Source organism: Schistocerca nitens, chromosome 3 (genome assembly GCF_023898315.1).
Source record: "Schistocerca nitens isolate TAMUIC-IGC-003100 chromosome 3, iqSchNite1.1, whole genome shotgun sequence".
Classification (NCBI taxonomy): Eukaryota; Metazoa; Arthropoda; class Insecta; order Orthoptera; family Acrididae; genus Schistocerca; species Schistocerca nitens.
The window spans coordinates 919466987-919480277 of record NC_064616.1 but is presented as its reverse complement, the minus strand read 5'-3'; the positions used below and the strand labels follow the sequence as shown (position 1 = coordinate 919480277).

At 41.3% G+C, this 13291-nt stretch overlaps 1 protein-coding gene across 1 annotated transcript in view; it reads left to right on the top strand.

Annotated features, from left to right (window-relative positions):
* The window catches only part of LOC126249484 (dynein axonemal heavy chain 7-like), a 1193512-nt gene that overhangs the window by 116809 nt on the left and 1063412 nt on the right, over window positions 1–13291 (top strand). Inside the window, exon 5 of the mRNA XM_049951137.1 lies at window positions 7536–7669. Within this exon, the coding sequence (XP_049807094.1) occupies window positions 7536–7669 (134 nt within the window). The remainder of the gene's footprint in view (window positions 1–7535; window positions 7670–13291) is intronic.

Genomic DNA, 13291 nt, shown 5'->3' with positions numbered 1-13291 from the left:
AGTGGCCGTGCGGTTAAAGGCGCTGCAGTCTGGAACCGCAAGACCGCTACGGTCGCAGGTTCGAATCCTGCCTCGGGCATGGATGTTTGTGATGTCCTTAGGTTAGTTAGGTTTAACTAGTTCTGAGTTCTAGGGGACTAATGACCTCAGAAGTTGAGTCCCATAGTGCTCAGAGCCATTTGAACCATTTTTGAGCCATCTGAGGTCATCAGTCCGCTAGACGTAGAACTACTTAAATCTAACTAACCTAAGGACATCACACACATCCATGCCCGAGGCAGAATTCGAACCTGCGATCGTAGCAGCAGCGCGGTTCCGGACAGAAGGGCCTAGAACCGCTCGGCCACAATGGCCAGCGGACTTGATATCTGTAAGATTCTACAGAGATTATGCGAAAGAATTTGCTCCCTTTCTAGCAACAGTTTATCGGAGGTCGATTGCAAAAAAGCGCAGATAATTACCGTTTTCAAGGAGAGACGTAGAACAGATACATATAATTGTAGTATTATATCATTGTCGTCAGTCTAATGTAGAGTTATTGAACATGTTTTTATGCTAATGTATTATAACATGTTTGGCGGACGAAAATCTCTGTTATAAAAATCAACATGGTTTCTGAAAACACAGACCATGCGGAACTCAGCTCTTTTCTTCCATGAGACCCGCTGCGCTGTAGACATTGTCACTGTTTGATGCCGTGTTCCTCGGCATCAGAAAGGCATTTAATACTCTCCCGCATTTCCGTTTAGTCGAAATCATACGAGCTTATCGAGTACCGTCCCAGATCTGACACTGGGTTTAAGACTTCCTTGCAAATAGAACTCAACACGGCGCTGTGAACGGGACAAAATCGACAGATGTAGAGGTAATTACGTACGTAACCAAAGGAGTTGTGACACAACTGTTACTGTTTACAATGTTTGTAAATTATCTACTACAATGCGTCGGAAGCTCTTTGAGGCTGTCGCAGACAATGCCGATGTCTATAAGAAGGTAGCAACACCAGAAGACAGCAGAAGACAGGACCTACAGAGGGTTGATGAATAGTATAAGGTCTGGCAGCTGACCCTGAACGTAAATAAAGGTAACATAATGCGCATACATAGGAAAAAGATGTACTAGTGTATTTCTGGAAAAAGTAAACACTATGAAATATCTAGGCAGAGGAGGAAGAGAAGATAGTTTTTAACGTCCCGTCGACAACGAAGTCACTGGAGACTTAAACAAGACCATGTGGGGCGGCGGGTGGATTTATCGTTATTTATATTAGAAATGTAGAATTGTGAAGTAGAAACACTGCATTTCCCGGCCGATGCACCAATTGTGGGGCGGCTGGTGGAAATTAATGTTGTTATTCAAAAAAATGTTTTGTGATGTAGAAACGATGCATTTCCCTGCCGTTTAACCATATGTGGGGCGGCGGGTGGATTTATCGTTATTTAAAATGTTCCTATTATTTATGCTGTCTTTTGCTGTTCTCAACACTGGCTCTCTAACTACAATATTGGCAACCAGAAAGTGATAAGCAAAACGTGAAGCCTGTAATTAGAATTCCTAGTGCCCACTTCATCTGAGAACCACACTTATAGCTGCAGCTTATAGCTCTGAGGAATTAGGAGATTGTCTGGGATTCATAATCAAAAACGATTTTGAAAAACGTTCGCTATATTCTGAAAGTCACAGATGAAAAACAAAGAATCCACACAATCTGGCTAACAGAGCAGTTCAGAGTCTAATGCGCTGATGCAACTATAACTGTCCAAATTAAATGTTTAAATGAATGCTCGCCATAATTTGATGATAATGTTCATCAAACGCTAAATAATGGTAGAATGTCTGTCCCGCGGCGGCACGTGAAAATACGACATACGCAAACTGAAGATAGATTATTAAAGTCATCCCAGAATTAACACTTCACTCGAAAACGATATCATGGTTACGCGTATCCCGAGTAACTTATTACGGCATCCGAGGCTGTTTATAGCAATGATACCGACGCGACGCGACTCCCGACACAGATGGAGTTTTTATGCTAATGTATTATAACACGTTTGGCGAACGAAAATCTCTGTTATAAAAATCAACATGGTCTGGAGAGAACTGGGGCCTTGCTTTCTCGCGCAGCGTTCTTACAGGGTGTTTCAAAAATGACCGGTATATTTGAAACGGCAATAAAAACTAAACGAGCAGCGATAGAAATACACCGTTTGTTGCAATATGCTTGGAACAACAGTACATTTTCAGGCAGACAAACTTTCGAAATTACAGTAGTTACAATTTTCAACAACAGATGGCGCTGCGGTCTGGGAAACTCTATAGTACGATATTTTCCACATATCCACCATGCGTAGCAATAATATGGCGTAGTCTCTGAATGAAATCACCCGAAACCTTTGACAACGTGTCTGGCGGAATGGCTTCACATGCAGATGAGATGTACTGCTTCAGCTGTTCAATTGTTTCTGGATTCTGACGGTACACCTGGTCTTTCAAGTGTCCCCACAGAAAGAAGTCACAGGGGTTCATGTCTGGCGAATAGGGAGGCCAATCCACGCCGCCTCCTGTATATTTCGGATAGCCCAAAGCAATCACACGATCATCGAAATATTCATTCAGGAAATTAAAGACGTCGGCCGTGCGATGTGGCCGGGCACCATCTTGCATAAACCACGAGGTGTTCGCAGTGTCGTCTAAGGCAGTTTGTACCGCCACAAATTCACGAAGAATGTCCAGATAGCGTGATGCAGTAATCGTTTCGGATCTGAAAAATGGGCCAATGATTCCTTTGGAAGAAATGGCGGCCCAGACCAGTACTTTTTGAGGATGCAGGGACGATTGGACTGCAACATGGGGCTTTTCGGTTCCCCATATGCGCCAGTTCTGTTTATTGACAAAGCCGTCCAGGTAAAAATAAGCTTCGTCAGTAAACCAAATGCTGCCCACATGCATATCGCCGTCATCAATCCTGTGCACTATATCGTTAGCGAATGTCTCTCGTGCAGCAATGGTAGCGGCGCTGAGGGGTTGCCGCGTTTGAATTTTGTATGGATAGAGGTGTAAACTCTGGCGCATGAGACGATAGGTGGACGTTGGCGTCATTTGGACCGCAGCTGCAACACGGCGAACGGAAACCCGAGGCCGCTGTTGGATCACCTGCTGCACTAGCTGCGCGTTGCCCTCTGTGGTTGCCGTACGCGGTCGCCCTACCTTTCCAGCACGTTCATCCGTCACGTTCCCAGTCCGTTGAAATTTTTCAAACAGATCCTTTATTGTATCGCTTTTCGGACCTTTGGTTACATTAAACCTCCGTTGAAAACTTCGTCTTGTTGCAACAACACTGTGTTCTAGGCGGTGGAATTCCAACACCAGAAAAATCCTCTGTTCTAAGGAATAAACCATGTTGTCTACAGCACACTTGCACGTTGTGAACAGCACACGCTTACAGCAGAAAGACGACGTACAGAATGGCGCACACACAGACTGCGTTGTCTTCTATATCTTTCACATCACTTGCAGCGCCATCTGTTGTTGAAAATTGTAACTACTGTAATTTCGAAAGTTTGTCCGCCTGAAAATGTACTGTTGTCCCAAGCATATTGCAACAAACGATGTATTTCTATCGCTGCTCGTTTAGTTTTTATTGCCGTTTCAAATATACCGGTCATTTTTGAAACACCCTGTATATATAAAGCCGCGGTGCGTACAGCTAAGGGAACGCCTGATCAAATCGGCTCTCCCGACTAGCCGCTGGGCTAGTAATGCACCACATTAAGTTACCGAATAAATCATAACTTCTTTTGCTGATGGCCGATGAAGCTCTCAATTTAAATGTGCATTGAGCACACAGGTAAGTAATCATAATAAAAGTTTGACGTGGCTAAGTTAAATATTTTGGGCGAGAGAATTAATTTAATTACACTACACGCAGTAGACGAGCTCTGTCGAGTCGAACTCAGGAACTTTGCCTTTCTGCCTTTCTGTGGCCAAGCCATGTCTCCGCAATATCCTTTCTTCCAGGAGTGATAGCTCTGCAAGGTTCTCAGAAGAACGTCTGCGCAGTTTGGAAGGCAGGACACGAGGTACTGGCAGAATTGAAGCTGTGAGGACGGGTCGTGAGTCGTGCTTGGGTAGCTCAGATGGTAGAGCAATTGCCTGCGAATGGCAAAGATCCGGACTTCGAGACTCGGTTCGGCACATAGTTTTAATCTGCCAGGAAGTTTCATACCAGCGCACACTCCGCTGCAGAGCGAAAATCTCATTCTGAAAACAACCCCCAGGCTGTGGCTAAGCCATGTCTCCGGAGTATCCTTTCTTCCAGGAGTGCTAGTTCTGCAAGATTCGCCGAAGAACTTCTGTGAAGTTTGGAAGGTAGGAGATGAGGTACTGGCAGAATTGAAGCTGTGAAGAAGGGTCGTGAATCGTGTTTGGGTGGCTCAAATGGTAGAGCACTTGCCCGCGAAAGGCAAAGGTCTCGAGTTCGAGTCTAGGTCCGGCACACAGTTTTAATCTGCCAGGAAGTTTCAGATAGCGTTGTCCCTTTTGCCCGTTGTCCTCTCTGTTGCCATAAACATATCATGCAGTATTCTGCATCTCGATGTGGTGCGTGTCTGCTGGCAAATGGCCGATCTCAATTAGTTGATGAAGGTCAGACATTTCTGAAGGCTCGACAGTGAGCAACGGTCAATGGGAAATAGATAATTTCTTGTATTTAAAGATTTTCTACCTCGTTTGGCACTTGCGTTATTCCTCGTATGCCATCGACCAGAAGTAAGACAGTTTTCTGCTACAGATGGCTGTACCGTAGATGCAATATCGTCGGAGTGGTATTGTCTAAAAGTCGGACTAAAATAGTGTTCTATAGAAGGGGCAGTAACCTTTTCAGTACTTAGAGGGCAACAGTCTAAATAATTAACTGATCTGGTCGTAAAACATTAGCCATCGTGGGATTGCAGCACGGGTGAAAGCTAGGGGAAACTGCAGTGGGGACATACAGCTCAGTTGTACGTGTATGGTTTAATAATGGTGGTATACTGCTGCAAAATATACTGGAGAAAAAATGCTCCCCAGTTCGACACTCCGGTTGGAGAATACTCACGAGAAATTGTCATCAGAAAAAAAAAAAAACAAATCAGGCCTTCTGAGAATCAGAGGGTAGGACTTTAGGCCTCTTAATTCTGTAGATAGGTCAGAGAGCTTAAAAGATGAGTTTATGTTAAATGTAGTGGGAACTGGTGAAGTATGTTGGCAGGAGGAACAGCATTTCTACTCAGGTGAGTAGGGATATATCAACACAAACAAAATAGGGATTATGCTGGAGTAGGTCTAATAATGAACATGAAAACAGAAATGTGGGTGAACTATTATGAACAGCAAACAGATTATCATAGCCAAGATAGACACAAATTCACAGTAGTGCGAGTATATACACCTACAACCTTCAGAAATGACGAAGACTACTCAATGAGACAAGTGGCAGTATTCTGTATCTTATGGGAGACAAAAATTTAATTGCGATGGGAGAACGGGATTTGGTAGTAGAGAAAGTACGAGAAGGAAAATGGTAGCACAGTGTGGACTGTGGGCAAGCAATGTAAGCGCAAGTCGCCTAGTAGAATTTTGCATAGATCACAATGCAGTAATTACCAACACTTGGTTCAAGAATCGTGAAAGAAGGTTTTATATTTGCAATAAATGTATAAAGGTTATAAGGTTTCAGTCAATGGTGAGACACAGACTTAGGAACCAGATTTTAAACTGAAAAAAGGTCCAGGTTTAGATGTGGACACTGAACATAATATATTAGTTATGAAATTCAGACCGAAGCTGAACGAATTACAGAAAGATAAAAATCTAAGTAAATGACAATCATAAATGCCGCTTGATAATTAAAGAAATCTTTGGAGAAAAGAGAAGCAACTACATTTTTTTTTATCGCAAGCTCAGGTGACAAACCAGTACTAAGCAACGAAGGGAAGATTGATAAGTCGAACGAATATAGAGAAGGGTTTTTTAAAGGAAAGAAACTTGAAGATAATATTATGGAAAGGCAAGAGTTACTGGATTAAAATGACATAGGGAACGCGAAAAGTTTGACAGAGCAGTGAAATACTTAACTTCAAAAAAAAGTCAACTGGGTTACATAACAGTCTCTCAGAAATAGTAAAATCGTTGGGAAGACCAACCATGAAAAACCATTCACCTCAGACTTAAAGATGAATTTACTCATTCCTTTTTCAAAGAAGGGAGGTCCTGACAATTATGGGTATTACCGAAATACCAGTTTAATAAGTCGTGGTCACGCAATACTAATACGAATTATCAACAGATGGATGGAAAGACTAGTAGAAACCGAGCAGGAGGAAAATCACAACAGATATTTTGAAGAATGGCAAACCTCAGCTTATCATTGTTGTAAATTTAGAAAATTTTTTGAAAACATTCACTAAAATACGCTCCTTCTGTTCTAAAGTTAGCAGGTAAAAGATAGAGGGAGAGAAAGTTTATCTGCAACTCGTGAAAGTTTTGAAATGTGGTGTTACAGAAGATTGCTGTAGATTAGATGACTACACCCCATTACTAATGATAAGATGCTATATCGAATTAGGAAGAACAGAAATTTGCGGCACAACTTGAGAAACGAAGGGATCGTTTGATAGGCACACATCCTCAAGAGTCAAATAATAATCAGTTCTGTAATGGAGGAAAGTGTGGGGATTCAAAATTGTAAAGGGAGACCAAAACCTGATTTCAGTAAGGTGGATCAAGTGGATGCAGGTTGCAATATTTATACAGAAGTGAAGCGTTGTAGAGGATGGAGCTGCATAAAACCAGTCTCCGGAAGGAAGGCCACAACAATAACAATTATTTCGACTTCACAGTTCGTTATATTTCACCTGGGCGTCTAAAAAACCACACTAAGATGTTTTCATCATTTGACATGTGCCCTATAGCTTCTTGTACTGGAAACATGGACAGTATCCCATATTATCTTGGGTGACACTGTGTGTATAGGAGACCAAAGAGAGGTTTGGACTGTAATTGTTCATGCAGCTACCGATTCCCACCCCACAGCGTCATGTGTCTTGACATATCTTCATAATAAGAGAAGTAATGTGTAGAAATTGTAGGAGTCACATTGTAGAGCCGTGCTCTGGTGGCATAACTGATTAAGCTGGCAGCTAATGGTAAACAGATCTGTGTTTGAATCCTGCATTAGCTTATGTTTTGGGTTATTACAACACATGACTATTATTATTACAAACTATTTGATACTATATAAAAGCGATTTTTTCTGTCTACCAGTATCACATCTCAAGTGTGAAATTAACTAATTGGTACAGAATGAGGGTTGTTGTGCGTTTTATTCAATCTAATATTGCAAAATAAGTATGACATCCATGGTTTCATATTTCAAGACAGACGAACTGATTTTAACAAAAGATAATTCATTTGCCTTGCATACTGAAAAAACGTTAACTAGCTCTATAGTTTTAACCTCTAAAATATGTCTGCTATTATGGGCTTTCATGTTACAGAATATCGTACAGCCATTTGCACAACTTGTTTTCCTTATTCACAAATGGCGACTGAAGTACGAAGTATGGATGAATGGTTCTTTCAGTGATCTGAAGTACGATGAAATTGAATCAGCAACAAATGATTTTCACAAGTGAGTCACTGTATTCATATATTATGAACCTCTATCATAGTTTATTTGAGTGCTCTATTATTCTATAAAATCTTGTATAAACATTGCCAGTTTACAGGTTTTGAATACTTATGTTCCATGCTTTTGTTTGTAAACAATTTATATCTACACCTACATGATTACTCTGCAATTCACAATTTATTACCTGGCAGAGGGTAACTTTAATTCCAACAACTAAATCATATATTTGAATTACTGTTGCAATCTGTTGTTGACTCATTAAAATTTCTTGCTGTAATATAGATGCTATTCAATGTTCCATTGATAAGAAAGGATAAATTTTGCATGTTAGATGTCAGGTTTCACAATCGTGGGATTTCTGGTTGGGTTCTACTACAGTGGTCAGGTACAGGATATATGTAACGAATTTCAAAATATTTATGGTCGGAACAGCTAAGCTGATGTATAATACTTAAAGGGACGACATTAAAAATTATGTTAATGATAAATTTTGATACATGACTTATTGTGTGTTTAATATGAACGTAACGAACAGGCTGTACTACTTTTTGTTACTATAGGTCATTATACTGTCGAAAATATTTGCTATCAAGGAAAATTGCTGTAAGTTTCTCATGAGCATTCTCAATGAACATGAGAATTTGAGTACCAGTGTGAAAGAAACCTCTTATTTTCGGTATATATGTAGCAATCCTTGTGTATTTTGTTTTAAAAACTTATCATTGTTTACTGATTAATTTTCCTTTGTTATCTGATCAGTGCTTATGTAGTTCTGCTTATTTCTGCAACTGAAACTAATTGCAGCAAGTTAAAGGAAGTTATTGTTCTCTTAGATGTACGCTCTTTCCCACTGTTGACGTCTTTTCTTCCTTTTTAATTTCACTATGCCTCAATTTCCAATTTGGAACAAAAACAACCATACAGTTTTTTGCTAATCCTGCAGTTGTAATCACTTTTATTGTTCATTTATTCAACTGAAATTTTAGTTAAGCAGCTGACATTCTGTAAGTGATAAGACCATATCTACATTTTTAGTGTGAATCTTTTGGAGGTAAAGATATTACCCTTTAACAAAGTAGTGCAATATAAGTCCTCCCTTTCATATGAGTATAATACATTGCGTTTGATTTCTGTCGCCTTACCATTGGTGCATATTTTTGAGCAAACTGCTGTACTTAAATTTTTATTGATTGTATGTCTCTTGAGAGATGGTAAAGCATTGATAAATATTACTCTGGTGTTTTCAATGCATTAATGAAAAATTCTGGATGGAATAAAAATAATCGTATTAGAAAAAGAAGTCAGCTGCTAAATAGAGGAATTATTGGGCAGTAGGGAGGCACGTGAACAAGTTGCTGAAGGGTATAGCTCGACTTCCCAACTTCCAATCATTATCACAGTACTTACACACGCAAATCCACCCACGACTGTTTTTTAAGAGTTTTCTTTCATTTATGAATTATTTCGTTATGATTTTTCCCGTCTCAGTCTGGCATCTCCTTTTTCTTTTTATATCTTTAGGTTGCTGTGAAGAATTACTCCTATGTAGCGCACAGCTCTAGCTGTTTCTATTAATATATCATTAATAGGTGGTGAGCATCGCCTGCGAGTGTCCGCACCAACTGTAAATCCTCTGCAGGTCTTCGTGCGTTTTGCCACTATTTTCTACATTTCAGCTATCCTACAGACAGCAACATCGTCGATGAGCAGTTTATCCGCTATAAACAATACATTTAACTCGAGTACTCCTGACATTATTTTTACATCTGTTGATTTTGTCCCATTGAAAATGACGTCTTCAGTTCTATATACAAGCAGTTGATATCCCTAGTCACAAATCTGTTCAGGTATTCGTCACTCTCGTAATTTTTTCAGTAATCAATAGTGCAGAAGAGTGTCGAATGCCTTCTGTAAGTCAAGTAACACATCGTCAACTGTGGCTTCAATGTCAACGATCCTCTGCATCGCATGGATGAAGAAAGCGATCTGAATATCACAAGATGTCTCTGCAATGCATGTTGAGTTCGATTTAGGAGAATTGCTTTCTCAAAAAAGATCATAATAAGAGAACATAAAAAACTTTATATAATTCTGCTGCTATAAGGAGCATGGAATCGTACAGGTATCGTTAAGTATGGTATGGATATTCTGGTAGAACTTCCGAGTCGTCTACGCGTGCTTCATGAGGGTCAAAGCATATCAGTGACGTCATCATCCTTATCGATGAGAACTCACACCCTTTGACCCTCCACTTCCCCTTCTACTCTATCTCCATCTAATCACAGCATGGTATCAAAAAGGAAAAAGCCACTCAAAAAATCGAATATAGCGGAAATAGCATAGTTGTGCTAGTGGGAAATTCAAGAGCCCCTTCCCACTCATCTTCCAGAAAACTCATAGCCATATATTAAAACTGAAATAGCCAATCAAATAAATTCACGACGGTGGAAATATCCCAACTGTGCTTTATTCTCCGAAAGCCTCTCACTCTCCTCTTCAATCAATCACAGCAAAGTGTCAACAGAAAGTGGTAGGTTACATTATTTCTTTGAAAGTCAACAACAGTTACATTCAAATATATCTAGCCCAGTTGTGCTTTACACCCACCGTCCATCCCCTCCCTCCATTCTCAGCCCTCCTTGAAAGCCATTTGGAGTGAAGTATTAAAAACTCTCCCCCTCCTCTTTCCAGCTAGTGAGAGCTTAGTGTTAAAATTATGCCTAAGATGATGTCAGATTACGCAAGCTCCATTTGAAAGTCAAAGATATTCATTACTGTCGTGAAAGGCACGTATCTGTGGCGCAAAAAAGCGTCAAGCTACATTATTTGCGTACACATACATAGCTCTGGCATAAAAAAATTGTGCTGAGTTATATTATTTCCGAAAGATATTTACGTGCCTCTGCCGCAATTTTCAAATGATGCACAAAACTTGTGGCAAATACATTATTTATGTACACATAAATACCTCTGGTGCAATATTACGATGATGCCAAAATCAAGTTATGCATTATTTATGTAAAATTGTGTACACATACATATCTCTAGCGCAATACTAAAGTGACTCCAAGGCCAAAAATAGACACTGTAAATGTGAAATGGGATTCACAGTCAGCCACACACACACACACACACACACACACACACACACACATCTCTGTGTCTTATACGTTGAATACTATACTCATTAAACTCACATGTGGTCTCTCATGCAAAGTTATCATTTCTTCTCTCTCTGTCTCTCTGTTTGTCTCCCTCCCTCTCTCTCAGTCTCATACACAAACACACACCCCTGTATTTCAATAATGATAGTCAGTTGAAAGGATGATAGTCAGTGGAGAATTACAGTCAATGGCTACTCATCGCTCATCGTCGATGGAGATTGATGGTCAGTGGAGAACTGTGGACACTCAAAAATTATGGTCAGTGGAGAATTATGGCCAATGGAGAATTATAGTCAGAGGAGAATTATGGTAAGTGCAAAACGATGTGCAGTAATATTCACTGGAGAGAATGATGTTCAACAAACATTGTAACAAACTTTCCTGAGATTGTAATAAATTTCCCTGAATTTGTAAAAATTATCCCGGAAGGTATAACAAAATTGAGTCAAGTATCACTGAAACTGTAATGTATTGACCTCTGCCTTGTTTAACCATTTATATTAAAATATTTTCCTTTTTAAATCTCATATCACATGTCCATGTACAGCTTTCCACATTGATCTCATCATTAATGTCATATCATAATTTTTTAAAGAAATGTATAAGTACTCGGAGCTCTAAGGCTTTTGCATCAGTAACACATAGACATACACATGGCACACATGTTAGGGAGCATCTGTGCGTCTCCTCACTTGTTGCTGCGATACAGAGAGAACTCAGTGTAGTGCAGGAGTTGTTTCTGCACGTCTCAGCTGCCGGAAACGTGGCATTCACCTCAAGCTGCAATGTTCAATGTACAGCTATTTAAATCTTTATATTATTTACATTTTAAAGGTCTTTTTTGCATTAATTATGATCACCATAATAATTATTTTTCATACAGTAGGGACACCAAGCCAATGTATCAAACGTTTATGATCTAGTGAATAACAGTCAAGTTTTTGTTGTCTAATAGAAGAACCAACATGTTGCTTGGATTGAATTATGTACTGCAGAATCGATTTTTCAATATCATTTTACAAACTTATCTGATAATCATCAATACTATGTTCTTTTGTGGATGAGCATTTCACGCATTTTACTATGTGCATTAAGTGTTGCGTCTCGGTTTCCAGAGCATACATTTATTTTCTCTGTCCAATGAATTCACTGATAATTTCTCTGACAATTCGCCTTTCATTAAACCCACTTTCTTTTTATTGACAAGTGGATGTTATAAATGCTATTGTCAGAGTAACTCCAAGTGTCAAACCACCTAAACACATCTTTTCTACAATTATAAATATTTGATGTGCTTACATAATATACACTCCTGGAAATGGAAAAAAGAACACATTGACACCGGTGTGTCAGACCCACCATACTTGCTCCGGACACTGCGAGAGGGCTGTACAAGCAATGATCACACGCACGGCACAGCGGACACACCAGGAACCGCGGTGTTGGCCGTCGAATGGCGCTAGCTGCGCAGCATTTGTGCACCGCCGCCGTCAGTGTCAGCCAGTTTGCCGTGGCATACGGAGCTCCATCGCAGTCTTTAACACTGGTAGCATGCCGCGACAGCGTGGACGTGAACCGTATGTGCAGTTGACGGACTTTGAGCGAGGGCGTATAGTGGGCATGCGGGAGGCCGGGTGGACGTACCGCCGAATTGCTCAACACGTGGGGCGTGAGGTCTCCACAGTACATCGATGTTGTCGCCAGTGGTCGGCGGAAGGTGCACGTGCCCGTCGACCTGGGACCGGACCGCAGCGACGCACGGATGCACGCCAAGACCGTAGGATCCTACGCAGTGCCGTAAGGGACCGCACCGCCACTTCCCAGCAAATTAGGGACACTGTTGCTCCTGGGGTATCGACGAGGACCATTCGCAACCGTCTCCATGAAGCTGGGCTACGGTCCCGCACACCGTTAGGCCGTCTTCCGCTCACGCTCCAACATCGTGCAGCCCGCCTCCAGTGATGTCGCGACAGGCGTGAATGGAGGGACGAATGGAGACGTGTCGTCTTCAGCGATGAGAGTCGCTTCTGCCTTGGTGCCAATGATGGTCGTATGCATGTTTGGCGCCGTGCAGGTGAGCGCCACAATCGGGACTGCATACGACCGAGGCACACAGGGCCAACACCCGGCATCATGGTGTGGGGAGCGATCTCCTACACTGGCCGTACACCACTGGTGATCGTCGAGGGGACACTGAATAGTGCACGGTACATCCAAACCGTCATCGAACCCATCGTTCTACCATTCCTAGACCGGCAAGGGAACTTGCTGTTCCAACAGGACAATGCACGTCCGCATGTATCCCGTGCCACCCAACGTGCTCTAGAAGGTGTAAGTCAACTACCTTGGCCAGCAAGATCTCCGGATCTGTCCCCCATTGAGCATGTTTGGGACTGGATGAAGCGTCGTCTCAAGCGGTCTGCACGTCCAGCATGAACGCTGGTCCAACTGAGGCGCC